The sequence below is a fragment of the Procambarus clarkii genome, chromosome 19 (assembly GCF_040958095.1).
Source record: "Procambarus clarkii isolate CNS0578487 chromosome 19, FALCON_Pclarkii_2.0, whole genome shotgun sequence".
Lineage (NCBI taxonomy): Eukaryota > Metazoa > Arthropoda > Malacostraca > Decapoda > Cambaridae > Procambarus > Procambarus clarkii.
In genome coordinates this window covers 35,171,832-35,193,814 of record NC_091168.1, presented here as the reverse complement: position 1 = coordinate 35,193,814, position 21,983 = coordinate 35,171,832, and the positions used below count along the sequence as shown (strand labels likewise).

The 21,983-nt window shown below is 40.2% G+C and overlaps 1 protein-coding gene across 1 annotated transcript; it reads left to right on the top strand.

Moving 5' to 3' along the window:
* Positions 1-4,249: 4,249 nt before the first annotated feature.
* LOC138366275 (cystinosin homolog) lies at positions 4,250-20,389 on the top strand. The gene is made up of 2 exons (XM_069327286.1): positions 4,250-5,702; positions 13,956-20,389. Exons 1-2 carry the CDS (start codon positions 4,431-4,433, stop codon positions 14,286-14,288), a joined length of 1,605 nt encoding a protein of 534 aa, XP_069183387.1. The 5' UTR covers positions 4,250-4,430; the 3' UTR covers positions 14,289-20,389.
* Positions 20,390-21,983: the final 1,594 nt, after the last annotated feature.

The following is a 21,983-nucleotide window of genomic DNA, read 5'->3' as shown; positions in this document are numbered from 1 at the left end:
CCAGTTTCATGTGGGGATGGAGTAGAGGTATTAGCAGTTACAGTGAATATGGCTAATATTAAGCTCCTCATATACAACGTTTACAAGCCCACTAGACGTAAACTAGAAGCAGAGGCAGTGGTTGCCTTGGCCACGCAGGAAAATGTAATTATTGCTGGGGATTTTAATGCTCATCATCAAGAGTTAGGTGCGACTGGGCCAGCCAATGCAGATGGGCGCCATTTAGCTGCAGCTCTGCGAGAAGTACCTGAAATTACACTTCTCAACACTGGGGAACCCACTCACATTCTAGGAGGTTCCCTTGATCTTACATTAATCTCAACAGCACTCCAGCATTAGGTGAAGTGGGAAGTAGACCCGGTGATCACCAGTGACCACTATGCTACTGTCACAACACTAAACATAGAACGACCTACTACACCACCTGTACAACCTAGCTGGAATTTAAGAAAGGTCAATTGGAATATATACCAAGAAGAACTTGAAAAATGGTATGCAACATACATGCCACCTGAGGATTTGAACACACGAGACCAATCTGCAGGAAGCCATTGCAACTGCTGCAAACAAAGCTATTCCAATCATTATCCCAGGGAACACAAAACGAAAGAACTATTGGTTCTATAGTAATGAGGTTAAAGAACAGAACCACAGAGTCAACATCTTCAGAAAACATCTAAAGAGAAACCCCACACCAGAAGGAAGAACTCTGCTAAGAGCGGTGATATCTGAAGCAAGACGAGTTTCAAGAGAAGTAAAGGAGGCAAGATGGTTTTGAGTGGTGTCAAACTCTAAATGAACATAGTAGTCTTGGCAAGATATGGGGTCAGATTAAAAGTATATCAGGTCGACCAGCCCGACCACAGGCATGTATTCAACCATTGCAGGAGGCTGAGAGACTTGCTCTCCAATTTGCAGAAAGAACAGCTTCATATCAGCTTCCTGCAATGGTCCGAAGGCAGCAAGAACAATTAAAACAAGAGAGGTTGACAGTCATTCATGAGAGCATAGCTATAAATGACGAATGTGACTGTCCCTTCACCAAACAAGAACTAATCAGAGCCAAAAAAGGTGGTAAGGACACTGCACCAGGTGCTGATAACATTACATACTACGGGCTCACCATAGCCCGTGCTACTTGGAACTCTTTGTTCCAGGTAGCGAATCTTAAACAATAATAACATTACATACTCAATGATCGCACATGCAGGTCCTGCTGGAGAACAAGGAATATTGGACGTCATTAATGCATCTTGGCAGCGAGACAAACTACCGACCTCTTGGAAGAAAGCAGACATCATACCGAATCCTAAGCCGAAAGAACCTGGCAATTACAGACCCATTTCATTAACATCATGCATTAGTAAAACTGCAGAACGGATGGTCTTGAATAGGCTACTGTGGAAGACTGGAGACCTTCATAAACACATATTTGGCTTCACTAGAGGAGTAAGTACTGCCAACTGCATAGCAACATTACTAGGAACAGTTAACTCAGGTCCAGCTATAGTGATCTTCCTTGATCTAGAAAAAGCATTCGAATTTGCAAGCCCGCAAGCAATTTTACACCTTAGTTAAAAAATGTGTAAAGGGAAATATGCTAGTAAGGATTCAAGATTACCTAAGTCACAGGTATGCCAGAGTAAAGTTGCAAGGACAAGTGTCGGACTACCACTTGCATGAGAATGGGACTCCACAAGGAGGAGTCCTCAGTCCTAGTCTTTATAACATCCTTATGGAAAACCTCATTACCATGACATTTACAGAAGGGGTTAAATTGCTAAGCTATGCTGATGATATAGCATTAGTAGTAACAGGTCCTTCACTTCTAAATAAAGCAAAAGAGGCGTTAGATAAAGTAACATCTGAATGCAGCATTTTAGGGCTAAAAATATCTGCACAGAAGTCTAAGGCAATGAGACTAGGTGGCAACACTCCAAGTTCAAGTTCAAGTATGTTTATTGAGACAAGAAAGAAATACATCTCAAAGGGATAGAGTAGCTTAGGCTATTTCTACCCCCTCTACTTCAAGTCCCTCAAGGGGCGCACAAATTCAGTAAGTACAAATAGACAATTAACATTACAAGAATCCCATTTAACATTGCAGGTTAATATAGTAAGTACAGCATATAATTGTTACACTCTTGGGGCAAAATTCTTGTAGCTCCTAAGTATACTGTCTATCATACCATTATCACACATCCAAACAATTTGATGTGGTACACTATTTATTTCCTTATTTCTATAGTTATCAATAAGTTGACTCTCTAATACATAATGTTCTAAGGTGTGGGCGTGCGGCATACTACATAATTTACACTCCTTATCTTTTTCACTGACATCAACACCGTATTGCCAGATATAGTTGTATCCTAATCTTAATCTCATGTAAATTGAATCCTTCCAAGTAGACTTTCCTTTACCATAGGTGAAGGACGAGTTTGAATTTATTATTGAATAATTCTTAAGTGTGTTACTACTGTCCACCATTGTCATTCTCTTTATCATTTCTTCATCCTCTTGGATCATCTTGATTCTTGTTTTTATTTGTTTCAAGATTAACTGACATACAACATCAACAAGATTTTTTTCCGTGGCTCTCTTCGCTATGTCATCAACTACCTCATTCAACAGTATTCCCGCATGTGAAGGGAACCACATGAATCTTACTTTATACCCAGTTTTTTCTAATTTCTTAACATTCTCTCTACACTCTATCACATGTTCAATAAACCCTTGAACTATATGTTTAACACATCTCTAACTCTGTCCATGGAGGACAGAAGAAAATGTATATATGCTGGTTAGCATTGTAAATGTGTGGCCACGTCTGTGGTAGAAAATAATACAAAAAAAAAAAACTATCACAATATTCTGGTATACTGGGCGTCTGCTATTTAATAATACAATCAGAGGTACTTTTCCCTCTGAGGAACCCGAACAAATTACTAGACATTTGATCACCTATTATATATAACAGTCTATTTAAAATGATCCTCTCCATCATTTTACAAAAACACGAGGTTAAAGACACAGGTCTGTACTCTCCATTGGCTTTAAGGATAGGGATGATCATAGTTTTTTTCCATTTACTGGGAATATTGCCCTCTTTATAACTAATATTAAAGAGGTCTAAAAGTGGGCTTTTCGTCATAATGGCAAGTTCATTAAGTAGTTCATAAGTTACTCCATCCTCCCCAGGGGCGGTAGATTTCCCAACTTTAATCGCCGTTATTAGTTCTTCTCTGGTATTAATACCTGTGCAAGTGACATCACTACTGTTACCTACCTTGAGTTACCTTGAGGTGCTTCCGGGGCTTAGCGTCCCCGCGGCCCGGTCGTCGACCAGGCCTCCTGGTTGCTGGATTGATCAACCAGGCTGTTGGACGCGGCTGCTCGCAGCCTGACGTATGAGTCACAGCCTGGTTGATCAGGTATCCTTTGGAGGTTCTTATCCAGTTCTCTCTTGAACACTGTGAGGGGATTGCCAGTTATGCCCCTTATGTGTAGCGGAAGCGTGTTGAACAGTCTCGGTACCTGTACCGAGACTGTAAGTATACCTGCTGTAAGTATAAAATCCTTTCTTAGATCTTTCCAAGAATCTAATGACTCTCTCGTTACAGCGGGTAATGAACTAAGTATGGCAGCTTCCGCCCATTTATTTACGAGCCCATTCTATCATAACCTACCAGAGGACCCGCGAATAGAAAACGGGACAGTGCGTCAATTTCCGGAGCCGATTATATACGTTAGCTTACAATATATATATACTGCCGTCATACACTTTGAACTAAATAATTACTTTTATCGTTATTTTTATTATTTGTGAATGAATCGGGGGGCTCAGAAGTGGAGGTATAATCCATGATTTTAATTTTAATTTTATATACAAATTTCCTGGATGAAAGATGTACGAAAAACGCGTGTACGAGGAGAGGCCAAACTCCATGTTTTCAAAATCCAAATTCAAAATTCAAAATGTTTATTCAGGTAAAAGTACATACATAGAAGATGAGTTACAAACATAATGTTGGATTTATAGATAGAGCTAGTACATGCAATACCTAAAGCCACTAATACGCACAACGCTTCGGGCAATATTTTATATTTATTAATAAAATATTATTATAATTATTATTATAATAGACAAATCAGTGTTTAAAATGGGTGTATAGGCGAGTTCTTTGTACATTGATTATTATTATTATTGGTATTATTATTTTTTGTATTGTTGACAATTTGTGGAGGACTCGGTGTACGAAGTGGGTGTTGTGGCGCGTCAGCTGGTGCCTGAGTCAGGTGACTGTGGGAGGAGTCACCTTTATCTCTAATGACTGACTCACCAGCATGTCTGTATGCTGCGGCACCTGTTGTGAGCTCCAGCAGATGCCCCTAGCGCCTCCCAGCACCAGGTCATACCCCGGGGCACCATGGCAGCCACGTCCCACCAGCCATCATACCCTTGGGCTAAGCTCTGCCTCCTTATGCTGATAGCTGTAACACCTGTGTTCGCTCAGACACCTGCACCCCCTGCTGGACCTGTGGGCTTCCTAGCGCCAGTACCTGTGGCAGGTGTGGTGACCAGGTTCTTACGAGTGCCAGTACCTGTAGACCCAGCGACACCTGTGGACCCATCGACACCTGTGGACCCATCGACACTTGTGGACCTATCAACACCTGTGGACCTATCAACACCTGTGGACCTATCAACACCTGTGGACCCAGCAACACCTGTGGACCCATCGACACCTGTGGACCCATCGACACCTGTGGACCCATCGACACCTGTGAACCCATTAACGCTTTCTTACTCTGTTTTGCCTGTGTTCCCACAAACACCAACACCTGTATCAGATGCAGCACCTGTGGGCCCTGTACACTTCTCATATCTACTCCCACACAGCAACGCCACATCCACCTGTAGATTTGAATCGCACGATTTGACGTTTGTGGATTATGAGACTAAGAATTTCAGTCTCTTTGTGACTGGTGACGTTGAGGAGGAAGTGTCACTCATGTTTGGTTTTCACGGCGATGATATTCTTGAACAAATACCAAACGTCACCCTCGTGCCGGGGGACGTAGAAAAAACGTTTAACATTGTTCTTGTGGCCAGGCGTGTGGGGCACACTGTTCTGGTGGTGAATGCCAGCCCAGAGAATATGACGGACGTGTCTGATGCATTTGTTCGAGTGTCGGTCTCCCACTCCGACGACCTGGACTACTTTAGTGACGTTGTCGGGTGGGTGTACTTCACAGCCTGGTCTGTGTCGTTCTATCCGCAGACGTACATCAATTGGAGAAGGAAAAGTGTGATTGGCCTTCACTTTGATTTCCTGTCGTTGAATATCGTGGGTTTCTTCCTGTACAGTCTATTCAATGTGTGTTTATATTGGGCCCCATCCATAAAGCAGCAGTACTTCCTCAGACATCCTTTTGGAGTTAATCCGGTCCAACTGAACGATGTCATCTTTTCACTCCATGCGTTTTTTGCATGCAGCATCCAGGTGGTTCAGTGCTGTGTGTACGAACGTGGAGACCAACAGATCTCAAGAACTGCCAAGACTATACTCTCAGGCATTGTGTTGTCAACTCTCGTCATGGTCATCTTGGGGTCCGCAGTGGTGATCCAGTGGTTGGATTTCCTCTACTTTGTGTCCTACGTCAAGCTGTTCATCACACTCATCAAATATATACCACAGGTAACTATTAGTACAAATGACATGTTGTTTTCTTATTTATTGGCCATTTCAAGTGAAAGGTTTATTCCAGCAAGTCAACACAATTTTTCTATAAGCTTAGCAGAGAATGTCATGCTAAAAATTAGTAACTCGACCCACACATGTGAAGAGACAGGAAAGTGACGACATTTCGGTCCATCCTGGTCCCGTATCAAGTCTCAAAGGGTTCAGGATGGACCGAAACATGATTACATTCCTTTCATTTCTTATGTGTTGCTTAGGTTATAAGTTTACCTTTGAATGGCACTTTATGGCTTAAATGTTCTCATTTATTTAATAGTTTCCTAACCATGTGTTATGTCTATATCTAGCAGGAGAGAGTAGGGTCAAATAGTACACAGGCATTTTAACAAAGCTTTCTTTTTCTAATTGTCAAGATCGTATGTATTGTTCAGCTAGGCTATGTTAGCTTAGGTTTCATTGGATTAGGGTAGATAAGTTTTCCTTTGACAAGCTGTCGGCTTCCTGTCCTGATTGTGGCCACCAAGAGTCTCAGTGGCCCTCAGGTAAATTCAGGTAAACTCAGTTGGTAAACTGTCTTGGGTATGAAGTACAGGAATTTGTTTCCTCACGCGATACTTCCTAAAAGGACTTCATAAGATTAGAAAAGGATTTCTCAGATTGAACACCTAAGTATAGTGGTCAACACAGCTGGTTCACAACCTAAAGGTCACAGGTTTGATTCCCACAGCAAGACAGACCCTGGGAGCACATTTCCTGTCACCTAATGACACTATTCACCTAGCAGTAAATAGGTACTCAGAAATTAGTCAGCTGTTGTGGGAGTTGCATCTTGGGGAAAGGTCAGTAGTTGGTCTAGATGGACCATGATAAGCATAATATGCTTCCTGTCCCCCCAATGATGGGGGGTAACCTTTGACAGGCTGCTGGCTTCCTGTCCTCATCAAGGCCACTAGAGAGATGGTGGCCCACAGGTAAATTCAGGAAAATATACCTGGAGTGGGTTCTAGTAGTTCTTCTAGATCTCAAGCCTGGCCAGGGACCAGACTTTACTTGTGATAATAACTTATAATGTCTTATGGAAAAAGTATCATTTACAGCAGGCATATCAAACTGAGGGTTCCCCGAGGGCCAGATGGGGTCACATTTGTGTTGTCATGAGGGCCACACACGACAACTGAGGGTCCTCCGTGGGCCATATGGGTCACATTTGTGTTGTCATGAGGGCCACACACCACAACTGAGGGTCCTCCATGGGCCATATGGGTCACATTTGTGTTGTCATGAGGGCCACACACCACAACTGAGGGTCCTCCGTGGGCCATATGGGTCACATTTGTGTTGTCATGAGGGCCACACACCACAACTGAGGGTCCTCCGTGGGCCATATGGGTCACATTTGTGTTGTCATGAGGGCCACACATGACAACTGAGGGTCCTCGGTGGGCCATATGGGTCACATTTGTGTTGTCATGAGGGCCACACACCACAACTGAGGGTCCTCCGTGGGCCATATGGGTCACATTTGTGTTGTCATGAGGGCCACACACCACAACTGAGGGTCCTCCGTGGGCCATATGGGTCACATTTGTGTTGTCATGAGGGCCACACATGACAACTGAGGGTCCTCGGTGGGCCATATGGGTCACATTTGTGTTGTCATGAGGGCCACACACCACAACTGAGGGTCCTCGGTGGGCCATATGGGTCACATTTGTGTTGTCATGAGGGCCACACACCACAAATGAGGGTCCTCCGTGGGCCATATGGGTCACATTTGTGTTGTCATCAGGGCCACACACCACAACTGAGGGTCCTCCGTGGGCCATATGGGTCACATTTGTGTTGTCATCAGGGCCACACACCACAACTAATTGAAGTCATTTAATACAAATTATTGCAGAATATTTGTATTACACTTAGAAACATACAATGTGCATACAAATGGTTTAGCAGCTCGCGTTTCTTTTGTGCTTTTGAAATCTATTAAAAGGTGTTAGTTTAAATTATAAAAACTGCAATTTTGGCCATTAAATGACCAAAATACAGTATCCTTTGTGCGTGCCACAGGTGTGCTTGCAAAGGGCCGCATGTTTGACATGTCTGTATTACAAATGTAATGTAATTTATATAATCTGCCTACCAAACATTTAAGTGAAACAAATAAAAATACAGTTTGCAAGATGGTTACTGCACTTGGGAGAGTGGAGATGGTTGCTATTTGCAGGTGCCTATGATGCCTTTACCCAGGGCTTCACACGTCATATACCCCTTATATCAACCCCTTATATGGGTTTGACCAACCTAACAACCGTAGCTTAATAGCTAAACATTACTTTAATACCCTTAACCTAATAGCTAAACATTACTTTAATACCCTTAACCTAATAGCTAAACATTACTTTAATACCCTTAACCTAATAGCTAAACAATACTTTAATACCCTTAACCTAATAGCTAAACATTACTTTAATACCCTTAACCTAATAGCTAAACATTACTTTAATACCCTTAACCTAATAGCTAAACATTACTTTAATACCCTTAACCTAATAGCTAAACATTACTTTAATACCCTTAACCTAATAGCTAAACATTACTTTAATACCCTTAACCTAATAGCTAAACATTACTTTAATACCCTTAACCTAATAGCTAAACATTACTTTAATACCCTTAACCTAATAGCTAAACATTAACCTTACAAACTTATCTTAACTTAATAACCAAACATTAACCTACCTACCTCACATTACCCTAATAACCAAACATTACCTAACAACCGTACCTTAATCTAGTAACCAAACAAGCTATCCTTAACCTAATAAGCAAAAATGAATACAAATCACATTGTACACAAGATGGTTTACCAATGTATTCTAAAGCTTTCTCAACCCAACCCAACCAAGCCTAACCTAACCCAACCAACACAACCACTTGGGCTGGATGGTTGAGTGATGGTCTCACTTCATGCAGGTTGCCATTCAATCCCTGACAATCCAAGTGGTTGGACACCATTCCTTCACCCCCCCCCCCTTCCCCATCCCATCCAAAAACCCTATCCCTTCCAAGTGCTATATAGTCATAAGGGCTTGGCACTTTCTCCTGAGAGTTCCCTTCCCCCCTAACCTAACCAAGCCTAACACAGCCTAACTCAAGCTAATACTGTATATCCTAAACTAATAATATATTAGTTTGGGATATATTAGTGGGTTAGAAATTAGATAACTCGTCTTGATGTCTTGAAAGTGTTTTGGAAGTTGACGAAATTCATTTGTTGTACTCTAGGCTTACTTTTTGTATTTACATATTTATTATTTTTATATAAATCCTAACCAATAAACTTTGCCCAGCAACCTAGATAGGTCAGAACCCAATTATTTTTCAAGTGTAAATTCAACCTATGTCCTCAACTCCCAATTGGGAGATCCCAGGTTCGATCCTTCTGCAGTACAGAAATGATTGGACACATTTCCTTTCACCTGAAGCCTCTGTTCACCTAGTAATAAATAGGTACCCAGGAGCTAGGCAACTGTTGTGAGTTGCATCCTGGGGAAACTCAGTACATATTTTAACTTAAGGAGGACTGCGATATAGGCCTAAGCTTCCTTTCCCTAACAATAGGAATTGTTTATTTAATTTGAAGTCTTGGTACATATATGTGGCTCATTGAAATGTTAGATTCACTATAGCTTCACCTTCAAGAAAAGTGCAGGGAGCAGAGAAAAGCCCTGTACTTCAACTTCATTGATCTTATAAAGGCCTTCAACCTCGTGAGCAGGGATGGACTCTTCAAGATCTTGGCCAAAATTGGCTGCCTACCCACCCAACTCAGCATAATACAATCATTCCACGAGGACATGAAGGACACGATTGTGTACGACGGCTCAGCTTCTGAACCATTCAACATCAACAGGGATGTTAAACAGGGATGCATTCTTGCTCCAACCCTGTTTGTCTTCTTCACGATCCTCGTCAAGCATGCCTTTGGAACAACCACAGAGGGCATCTATCTCCGTACAAGATCTGATGGAAAGCACTTCAGTCTATCCAGACTCCGAGCAAAGACGAAAGTACAGATGAGAATCCTCGGGGACTTCTTCTTTGCCATGATGCAGCAGAAGGCCTGCAGCAGCTACTCGACTACTTTGCTGCAACCTGCTCCGCATTCGGCCTGACAATCGGCGTGAAGAAGACAGGTGATGGGACAAAACGTCAATGAGTTACCCTGCACAAACATCACTGACTACATGCTGGAGGCGGTCCACAAGTTTGTGTACCTGGGCTCCACAATCTCAGACACCCTTTCCCTGGACACTGAGCTCGACAGGCGTATCGGGAAGGTCACAACAACACTGGCCAGGCTCACAAAGCGCATTTGGGCAAATGTCAAACTGATAGTACACACCAAGGCACAAGTCTACATGGCATGTGTGGTGAGTACACACCAAGGCACAAGTCTACATGGCATGTGTGGTGAGTACACACCAAGGCACAAATCTACATGGCATGTGTGGTGAGTACACACCAAGGCACAAATCTACATGGCATGTGTGGTGAGTACATTTCTTTATGGCTCAGAATCCTGGACTCTGTGCTCTTGCCAGGAGAGACGGCTCAATACCTTTTACATGCGGAACCAGAGATCCTTGACATCACGTGGAGAGACCACGTCACCAACAACCCAGTGCTCGAGAGAACAAGAATATAGGAATCTCTTAAATGTTCACTTTCCTGAAGCAAAGATGCATGCAGTGGCTAGGACATGTCACATGCATGGAAGATGGCCGCATACCTAAGAATCTCTTATATGGAGAACTGGAATCAGGAAAGAGGCCCACCGGAAGACCCCAGCTGCATTTCAAAGATGCCTGCAAACGTGACCTCAAGCAGCTGAACATCGACATCAACACTTGAGAAGCAGCAGCTGTGGACAGATCTGCGACTCCAGCAATTCAAGGGCGAATTGAAGAGGCAGGTGGAGGTAAAGAGACTTCAGAGGAAGTCTCGACCATCAATACTCAGCTGAGTATTGATGGAACGACCATCAATACTCAGAATAGACCTAAAACGTTGATCAAGCGAGAGGAGTTATTCAGTAAATTCAATTTTAATAATAAAAGTATAGACTGGGAGAAAATAAACAGCGAACTTACAAACATTCCATGGGAAACTGTTCTAAGTAATACAAGTCCTACAGAAGGAATAGAAAAACTGACTTCGTAAGTGTATCAGGTCTGTCTGAAACATGTTCCTTTGAGGAAAGCCAGAAAGAGATCCAACGTAGAAAGAGAACGCAGATGACACTATAAAAGAAGGAAAAAAATAACGGAAATGCTTAAGCAGACACGACTTTCCCGTCAAAGAAGGAATAATTTAAATAGGGAAATTGAAGAAATCAAGCGGAAATTGAAACACTCATATCAAACTGAAGAAAGGCTGTTAGAACAGAAAGCAATTCAGGAAATAAAGAAAAAATCCAAAATACTTCTTCACATATGCGAAATCAAAAGCAAAAATCACTGCCAGTATTGGACCTTTTCGTACAAGTGAAGGTTCACACACTGAGGATGACAAAGAAATTAGTGAAATCCTAAAAAAGCAGTATGAGGATATGTTTAGCACTCCAATAAACAACATGAAAGTGGAAGATCCAGACAATTTCTTTATGCGAGATATCCAAATCCCTGTAAATATAACGGATATAAACACGAGCGTACTAGACTTTGAAAGAGAAATTGAAAACATGCCCATGCACTCGGTCCCGGGTCCAGGTTCGTGGAATTCAATATTTATAAAGATGTGCAAAGTGCCTGTAGCACAGGCACTCAGTATAGTGCAGAGGAAGAGCTTGGACACGGGGGAGATACCAGATGCACTTAAAGTAGCAGACATAGCCCCTCTACACAAGGGAGGGAGCAAAGCATTGGCAAAGAATTATAGACTAAGTTGCACTAATGTCACACATAATAAAAGTATTTGAGAGAGTGATTAGGAGTCAGGTCACCAATTTCATGGAGACCAATGACCTTCACAACCCAGGCCAACATGGATTTCGAGTGGGAAGAGCGTGCCTCTCACAGCTACTTGATCACTACAACAAAGTCACTGAGACATTAGAAGAAAAACAAAATGCTGATGTGATATACACGGACTTCGCAAAAGCTTTCGATAAATGTGACCATGGAGTGATAGCACACAAAATGAAGTCAATGGGAATAACCGGTAAAGTAGGACACTGGATACTCAGTTTTCTGTCAAACAGGACTCGGCGAGTAACAATCAACCATATAAAATCGAGTCCAAGCACAGTTAAAAGCTCTGTACCTCAGGGTACAGTCCTTGCACTGCTGCTTTTTCTTATTCTCATATCAAATACTGTATAGACAAAAATACAAGTGACAGCGTCATATCGTCCTTTGCAGATGACACAAAAATCAGTATGAAAATTAACTCGGCTGAACACATTGAAAAACTTGAAGCTGATATTAATAAAGTTTTTGACTTGGCATCAGAAAATAACATGATGTTTAACAGTGATAAATTCCAGGTACTCAGGTACAGTAAAAATGAGGACCTTAAACATAATTCAGGGTACAAAACCCAAGCAAATGTCTGACGACCTAACGTTTCGGGAGCATAACCAAGCAAATATTGCGTCAGCCAGAAAAATGATGGGATGGATTATGAGAACTTTCAAATCCAGGGATCCCATCACAATGGTTGTACTCTTCAAGTCACTTGTGTTATCCTGTCTTGAGTACTGCTCAGTACTCACTTCCCCCTTTAGAGCAGGAGAGATTGCAGAAATTGAGGTAATATAGAGAACATATACGGCACTCGATAAAGCACCTAAATTATTGGGATCGTCTCAAAGCCCTTCAAATGTACTCACTATAAAGAAGACGAGAGAGATATCAAATAATATACACCTGGAAAATACTGGAGGGCCAAGTACCAAATCTACACAGTAAAATAACAACGTACTGGAGTGAACGATATGGAAGAAAATGCAGAATAAAACCAGTGAAGAGCAGGGGTGCCATAGGCACAATCAGAGAACACTGTATAAACGTCAGAGGTCCACGGTTGTTCAACACCCTCCCAGCGAGCATAAGAAATATTGCCGGAACAACCGTGGACATCTTCAAGAGGAAACTAGATTGTTTCCTCCAAGGAGTGCCGGACCAACCAGGCTGTGGTGGGTATGTGGGCCTGCGGGCCGCTCCAAGCAACAGCCTAGTGGACCAAACTCTCACAAGTCAAGCTTGGCTTCGGGCCGGGCTTGGGGAGTAGAAGAACTCCCAGAACCCCGTCAACCAGGTATCAACCAGGTGTCTCGACCATCAACAGACGCAGCCGCTTCGACATTTATCTGCACTCGCTGCAGTCGGGACTGCCATTCTCGGGTTGGACTTCACAGCCACAGCAGACGTTGCATCCAACTAGACACCCAGCGCACAACTCCATAACCCCATGGGATTGATAGATGCCTACTATTATTTATTTATTTATTTTATTTATTAATATTTCTGATATGTGCAAAGAAGGCTTGTCACAACACAGTAGATTGTTTACCCTAAGGAGTGGCAGAATGATCTATTCAGATTGGTGCTTTTCATAAAACTCAAAGCCTGATTTTTGCTCTTTACAAGTGGAATAAAAATGATGTTTAATAACTTTTGGAATGTGGTTCACCAGTGGAAGACACATTTATAGCATAAAACAGCAAAATTTCACTGGTTTCCTACATAAACATTACTGTATTCCTGTTAAAAACACCCTTGTAGACACATCTCAGTTTAACAAGTGCCTGTTAACATAAAATTTACAAAAACAAATTCTGATGGCAATATATGCATTCTGCAGGACACTGGTCTATGTCTCCGACTCACAGTTTAGAGATCCGGGTTAATTTCCCAGGCAGGACAGAAACGGTTTGACACATTTCCTTTCACCTGATATACCTGTTCACCTAGCAGTAAATAGGTACCTGAGAGTTTGGCAACTATTGTGGGTTGCATCCTGGAAAAGGTCAGTCATTGGCCTAGGTTCTATTTACACGTACATTAAATATTCCTTGAGAGATCTCAATGAGCTTGCATATACAGGCTTCCTTACAAGGAGAATTATTATAGTAATACTGGCTTAGCACTTTCTTATAATTATTACCTTACCTTGCCTAGTTTTCAATGTTTTGAAGCATTTGTGAATTTTTCAGTCCCTTAATTTGCATTTCTTTCTCTTAACCAGGCATACTATAACTACAGAAGAAAGAGCACCTCTGGCTGGAGCATCGGCAACATCCTGTTAGACTTCACTGGAGGCACACTCTCAGTTGCTCAGATGTTTATCATTGCTTACAACTACAATGATTGGGGGTCGATATTTGGAGATCCCACCAAATTTGGACTTGGTCTTTTCTCAGTCATATTTGACATTTTTTTTATGATTCAGCATTACGTGCTGTATCGTGGCACTGAAGGTTATCAGCCCAATCTGAATTCCCCACAACCCACTCACAGCAGCTCTCTTACTGAATCAGTGTCTTCTGTTGACTACGGAGCAGTTGGCAGTATTCATTAAGATTTGTCATTGCTTGTAAAATTTCTGGCATTACAAGGGGAAAAAGTATCCAGTCATTACATGAACCAAAGATTTTTAGAATCATATATTCCATTAGGCAAGTAAGGGTTACAGTAAATGAGAAAAAGACTGAACACAAGATAAAAGTAGAGTTTGCAATATATAATGCTCATGGAGTTTCGGTGGACAATTTAAATGATATGTTTCAAGATTAGAGTATACTAACCCAGCAGGTAATATATGCTCGAGTAACATTAAATCAGCATCATCAACAATCATTGATTCAGCGTTGCATCAATGTCGTTTGCCCAGATTTGCCTTGGGGAAAGGGGGGGTTAAGAAGGGTTGGTTATTCAGTACTCTAATATAATTATGTTAAAATTTTATAGCAATTTTTCCCATTATTGTACTTTCATAAGTTAATTTTATATGGGTATTACATTTTTCCTAAATGTAAATTCCTTGCATGAAAAACAAAATTGTGAACAATTTTTGGGGGTTCCGAGCTCAGCATTTGAAGTCAGTGGAATGTGGCTTCTTAATACAGTACTGTACATTTTCTACAGAAGTTTTGCCAGGATTAATTTTCATATTCTAATGCATTGTTTTGATGAAAACTTAGCAAATTATATCAAAATAAACAAAGTGGATTAATACACAAAAAAAATCTTGGTCTACATAATGGCGAGTATTATGTAATTTTGCTGATGTACTGTACCTCTTTCAGAAGTGCAAGATTGTGGTTCAAAATGTTAAAACTTTTAATTTTGGCTACCTGCTGGGATTTTGAGGATTTGTAGTGTCGTCCTTATACAAATATTTATGCAAGCATAATTATATGAACTTTGTATTTTATGTTATTTAATTGTATAACATTGCATTTTGCTCAGTAAGAATGGAGATTAGCAAAATAATTTTAGGGTTAATTTATAAGTAGTTTCGCTAATGTAATACAGTGGATTTCTGCTTGAATAGGATGATTAGTTCCTATATTCTATATGCATCCAATATTTCACTGGTTTATACTTTTTTAATGTTTACATTTATCTGTACAGGTACAGCAAATCCTGTCTAGCAGGAATTTCTTGGCTTTTCCAGGGCCAGGAATCATCTTGCACTTATGTGTCTGCTAACAAAACTTATACAATGCATCTTTCCTCAACAAAGGTGGCTTTGTCTGTATTTATTAAATAGTTTACAAGATTTTAAACTTCACAATCTAACGTTATTATTGCTATAAACAACCTCGTAGCACTTTGGCATTCATAAACTGTAACAATTACAAAGTGAGCAGCTATGATTAAGGAAGGGGAAAGGAAGTATCAGGAGAAGGTACCAAGCCATTATGACCATATATCACTTGAAAGGGATCAGCATAAGGATTTGGGACGCAACAGGTGGAAGGGATGGTGCCCAACCACTTGGAGGATCAGGGATTGAACGCCGACCTGCATTAAGCGAGACTGTCGTTCTACCATCCAACCCAAGTGGTGGGGGAAAGATGTACAAGTGTCGTAAGTGGACACTTGAGTGCTTGATGAATCCTGGTTGTGGTAGATGCCTCATCTACCTATAGTGGCAGATGCCTACAGTACAGTATTATTTCTTAAGACCACGTATAGTAATGATGTTTTAATTATGGCTTTATTGTTCAGAACCAGCAACTAGATTATTTTTATATAATCAAATTATTGAACTATGTTGGGTTTTATATGTGTAAGTACAGTACTGGGTTGCATGTGTATGAAGCTTCATTATTAAACTTGGTATCGCAAGTACGGCTACACAAAGTGTCATGTGACAAGGATTATAGGAAAGACGGAAACCATGAGCATAGTTCTCATACTGTAACTACACTTTAATAATTACACAAACACAAACCATCAGTGGTTTCAAAGTGTCATGTGACAAAGATTATAGAGAAGACGGGACATCACAAGTGTAGCTCTCACCCTGTAACTACTCAGGTAATCTCAAAAAGATAATATACATTTAAAACTAAAAATGAACACAACAACAACAATTAAATATGTCGAGCTTAACCAAATATATTCTAGGCATAATATTACATATCCAGTACTGTATATGTGTTTTATGTTAGGTCTAGATAATTGACTTGCTTAAAATGTGTGGTTATTTACAGGATGCCTTAAAATTCTTCAGGATAATGTGGACTGTTATAGATATGTAACAGTACATATTTTGCTTTAATGCCCCACCACATTCTCCATTCACTATATGTAGTCATTTTGGAGAATAGGTTATAGAAGTGTCAATGAGCTGATAGACACAATTTGATAAGAGTCAAGGACAGAATGAAAAGTCTTCACTTGGACTTTCATATGAGTGAGTTGGGTTAGTAAGTGTCAATGAGCCAAATGCTGCAACACCAGGCAACACATGCAGATGAGGAGTCACTGAAATATGTGGCTGAAATATGTTGACCAAACCACACACTAGAAAGTGAAGGGACGACAACGTTTCGGTCCGTCCTGGACCATTCTCAAGTTAACCACAATCGACTTGAGAATGGTCCAGGACAGACCGAAACGTCGTCGTCCCTTCAGTTTCTAGTGTGTGGTTTGGTCAACCAGGAAACACGCTGTCATTATATTTGTTCACTCATTCGTGAAAGGAGAAAAGAGATTTTTGAAATGGGGTGTGTGGCGTGATACGGTACTGTGGGTCCTACCTGTGCAGTTGGAAAGGTGCACACGCGTAACATTAAAAACAAAACAAAAATTAATGAGCTTTTGCAGTGTGAGAATTGAGTAGGAGAGGAAGAAATACTCGGATAATGTAATATAACAATTTACTCTATAATCAAGATAAATAACATCTGAATTACACACAAACCCCTTGACTTGAAACACTTTGCTAACACACAAAAGCAAGAATAACACGTGAAAAACTTACGTTGACACAACGAAAAATAACAGTTGTGACTTAGAATAACAACACAAAACACTACAACTTGTACGCAAAGCAGCAAGGCAAGCGTCGCGACAGTACTGTAATGTCGTAATCCCCGAGCACCTAAAGAGAGACTGACGAGACGGCCAGGATCAGGTGTACAGTACTTATACCCCCTGATAGTGACGTCACATCCTTTGTCAACGGTTGACGGGAACTAGTCGCCGGCGGGAGAACTCAATTTGTAGGTCTTAATCACCTACTGGCTGGTGCATCTGGCATGGGCTGACGGGGGGGGGGGGGGGTTATGGTATGTACCCTGGGAGTATTGTCTAGACTGTGTCTGGACTAGCGTGAGCATGATTTCCATGGACATATTGATGATGAAGGTAAGCCCTGGTGAAGTGTAGTAGTGTCGTGAATGGTTTATCAACGACAAAGGTGAGAGTAAAGAGGCACTTTTCCCAGCTATGTAGGGAAATTGTGACAGGGTGTCTTGCAGAACTGGGTCAGAACTTGAAGGTGTTAGTTAAGAAACCTTTGTGTTGGTTATTCTTAAAGATACATTCCAAGTAGTTATTGCTTCCCATGAATTTTTACATTCTGTTTTTATTAGTCTAAACTGATAAAATACTGATATCATGAGTCTGTCTTGATAAGCACAGTATGTGTTACCGTGAGATGGTTCCAAGGACCAATGTCTTAATGGCCTGGTCTCTAGTCAGGCCTCCTAATTTATGACTCGATCAGCCAGGCTGTTAAATGCTTCTACTCGCAGTTTGATGTATGAATTACAACCTGATTGATCAGGAATCCTTTGGAAATGTTTATCAAGTTCTCTTTTGAAGACATGTAAAGTACAGGATATTGTTTTCCAGCAAATATTTTCTTAAAAACTCGACAATCACCTATGGATGAATATTTTCCAAATAAGTAAGTGGTGATTTGAAGCGAACAGCATAATAGTGGATGTGCTTTTTTAAGATCTGAGGGCGATTCATAGCTCTGTGTTTTAATTTTTGACTTGCTCACCATTACTATATATGAGAGGTGCTTACCATTTCATAATGCATATATGATACTTGCTTTATTATATTTTTGTATACTGTATTAAAAGTGATGTATTATAATTTTTATATCTAGTTATATTTTACAAAGGATATTGTCTTTAATGTACCAATAACCATCTACTTGGACTGGTCGGCAAATTGATGATTTCTGTTCATGCAGTCGGCGTTAAATCTTCGATGGTGCAAGTAGTTGGACACTGTTCCTTCATTCCATCTTCGTGTCCCAACTCCTTACCCTCATATAACTTCAAAGTGCTGTGTTGTAATCATACTGGCTTAGCACTTTCTCCTTATAATTAATCACCTTACCTTAAATGTACTGTGTTTATTAATATTGTAGATATTCTTGATATTTGTTTTAAATCAAATACAGTACCTTTATATTTCATGTATTAAGTACAGTACTGCAAATACCTCTTTATTACATGTACTAAGTACAGTACAGTACAGTACTGTACAGTACTGTGAAAAGAATTACTGTAATGAAAGAAATATTTTCATTTGTTTAAATTTAGCTATTTAAAGATAGATTTGTCTTTATTATTAAATTAAATTTTGGAATAAATGGAAACAGACTAGAATAAATATTTTATTTATATAAATTGTTTATAGTTGTACCTCCAAAATCCAGAACATGTCATTCCAAACCTCATCTGGATTTTTCAGAAATTTACAAATTTATTACTTGCCAAATTTTCCTTAATAGCAAGATACTGTATACAGTAACAGAGTACATGTTTATTCATTTTCAAGTAAACATATGCTGTATACAGTATTTAATATAGAAATAAAAGATTTTTTGCCTATGAATAATAATGACGCACGAAAAACAATTTATTGTAGCGCTGGCTGGTCTTGATAACACAAGAGGCTGCAAAAGCATTACAACACAATGTCATGGTGACTTAAACTGCTGCAGTCACTCTGAACTGGCTTTAAACTCCTCAGTCCGCATAGTTAATGCCATTCTTTCAACCACAGACTGCTCACCACCAGCAGTCAACTATACGTTAAAGTGTTGCACAAGTCATTGGTTAGCAGCAACATCTAAATCCTCATGCTCAGACGGGTTCAATGTTTTGGTTACTAATCTTTCCACCATTGCTTTCTATTTTATTTTCAAACTATATCTGTTTGCATTTTTATACTCTGCAAGCCTCTCCCTCGCCAGCTGCTATTCATCTTCTAACACCTCATTATTAATATTATCCATTGTAAGGAAGTTCCTTCACCATTGCTTATTGGTTTACTCCTCATCTTATGTCTTTCACCTCACATTATGACCTTGTATTGCCTTACCACTCTTCACACAACTTGGTAATGATCTAGGACAGACCAAAAGCCATCACTTCCTTACTTTTCAGAAATGTGGATCGAGTAGCTACTCGTACTGTTCTCGCCATAGAATTATGGCTTCAACTCGTAGCAATATCAGAAAAATATTTTTTTCCCATATTAGAAAAAACCAAGTGTAAAGGCTTAAATAACCAGAAACCAAAATGCACTAACAAGTAAAACACACACAATGAAATCACAATAATATACTGTATATCTATGAGAAAGGTTCACATCTGGGGTGACCCAGGATGCTCATTGAATCCAATCATCCCGAAAAAATTTCTCGAGTTAAAACACTTGTTCGAGACGCATTTCTTCACTTGGTCTAGATGCCTCGGAAAAAACTTGCATAAACTCATGGTTCAATTTATAATACGGTACAAGCTTACTTTAAATATTGAAATGTAAATGCATTAATTAGAATAATACAGTATTTACAAATAAGAACCAAAATAGGAAAAAATACAATATGATGAACTGATGATCTAGATTAGTGTCCAATCCTGGATTTTTTTTTTTTTTTTTTTTTTTTTTTTTTTTAGAAATCTACAATTTAGAGGGGAATATCCATTGCACAGATTTTGTCAGTAGTTTAGAGGGATCCATTACAGGAATGTCTGGATTTTGGAGGGTGCATTGTACTCTACATGACTAAAGTATTTAATAAGTGTACTGTTTTCATAATCATGGAAATACAGGCAGTGTTTCATTGAATAAAATTTTATTCTTTGTTTAATATATGACAATAAATATTGAAGCCTTTGGATTCAAGAATACATACAGGTGTTTTTAATTTAAATTTGAGAATCCTGTGTATTATCCAATCTGCCATTGTAGTGGATTCAAGGACCAACCAGCTAAATGTTTAAACTACATAGCTAACTGCTTTCCATTATTAGCATTTAGCGTCGTGTTCCAGCTTCCATAAGAATTACTGTTGTAGCATTAGTGGTTCTGGTCAAAACCATTTAAAATATTAGACGAGTAACCACGGGGCTTTCATCCTCAAGTCTCCGTAAGACATATGGTTATCACCTTCTCAAGTCTCTATAAGGCAGTTACCTTCAAATGTTTCCGGGGCTTAGCATCCCCGCGGCCCGGTCGTCAACCAGGCCTCCTCGTTGCTGGACTGATCAACCAGACTGTTTGATGTGGCTGCTTGCAGCCTGACGTGTGTATCACAGCCTGGTTGATCAGGTAGATCAACCTTTCTAGAAAGTTCATTTTAACTGCTTACAATGATATTCATTTACAAGTCCATATTTCACCTGTCTGTCTCTTTTTACCGTCCTTCGGCACAAAGAGGCACAACTGTTACCTTCACAGTCTTTGTAAGGTACGTGGTTATCACCTTCACCATCTTCATAAGGTACATGGTTATCACCTTCACCATCTTCATAAGGTACATGGTTATTACCGTCAGTCTCCATAAGGTGTACAGCTATCTTCTTCATGGTCTCCATAAGGCTCAGTCTATGTAAGGGACATGGCTGTCACCTTCAGTTTATGCAAAGGACATGGCTGTCACCTTCAGTTTATTTAAGGGACATGGCTGTCACCTTTACAGTTTATGTAAGGGTTTTGGTGTTACATAGCCTACCTGGCTTGGTGCCTTCTTTTGATAATTACTTACGTAAGGGTTGTCACCTTCATAGACTATTTGGGACATAGTTGTCACTTCAGTCTCCATAAGGCATAGCTGTGCTGATAAATGGCTGCTGAAATTCAATAGATAAGTGTAACGTAATGAAGGTCAGAACCTTTCTAAAAAGGTACGGCAAGTCAAATGGGCAGTAAGAAAAAATAATGTGGATGCAATGTTTTAATTTAATAATGGGGGTGTAGGAGGCATTAGTTCAGTGAATCTCTTGTATATGGATATACAGATGTGTAGCAACCATGTAGCACAGTAGACTTGTCTCACAATTGAGGGGGGAGGGGGGCCTCCCTGATTTGTCATCTACACTGTATTAGGCTTACACTGTGTATGTATTTATGTATGTTTCAATGTTGTATGAACAAAATATTGATGAGTGCTGTTCTGGGTGATGCCACAGAGGATAAATGGAACCATATGGAGTGACAATATAGACACCCAGAATAACAGTTGCAATGTGCCACCGCCCAGAGATGAAGTAAGTAAGTAATTATCAAAAGAAGGCACCAAACCGGGAAGGCTATGTAGCACCATCAAATACGCAAAATAATCAGAGGGCGCTAAATATCACCAAGGATGCCAATACGAGAACAAAAACGCATAAGGCGAACGATATCAAAAGTATCCGAGTCACCAAGAATTCTATCGAGGGACAGGTGACCGCGAGGGGCGGTCGGAAAGCAAGACACACGCTCGTCCTGGAAGTCAGGACATTCA

Excerpts from the sequence above, each read along its gene's own strand:
- LOC138366275 (XM_069327286.1), top strand. The coding sequence starts at position 4,431 with ATGGCAGCCACGTCCCACCAGCCATCATACCCTTGGGCTAAGCTCTGC. Across the intron at positions 5,703-13,955 it reads TCATCAAATATATACCACAG|GCATACTATAACTACAGAAG; the intron begins GTAACTATTAGT and ends TCTCTTAACCAG.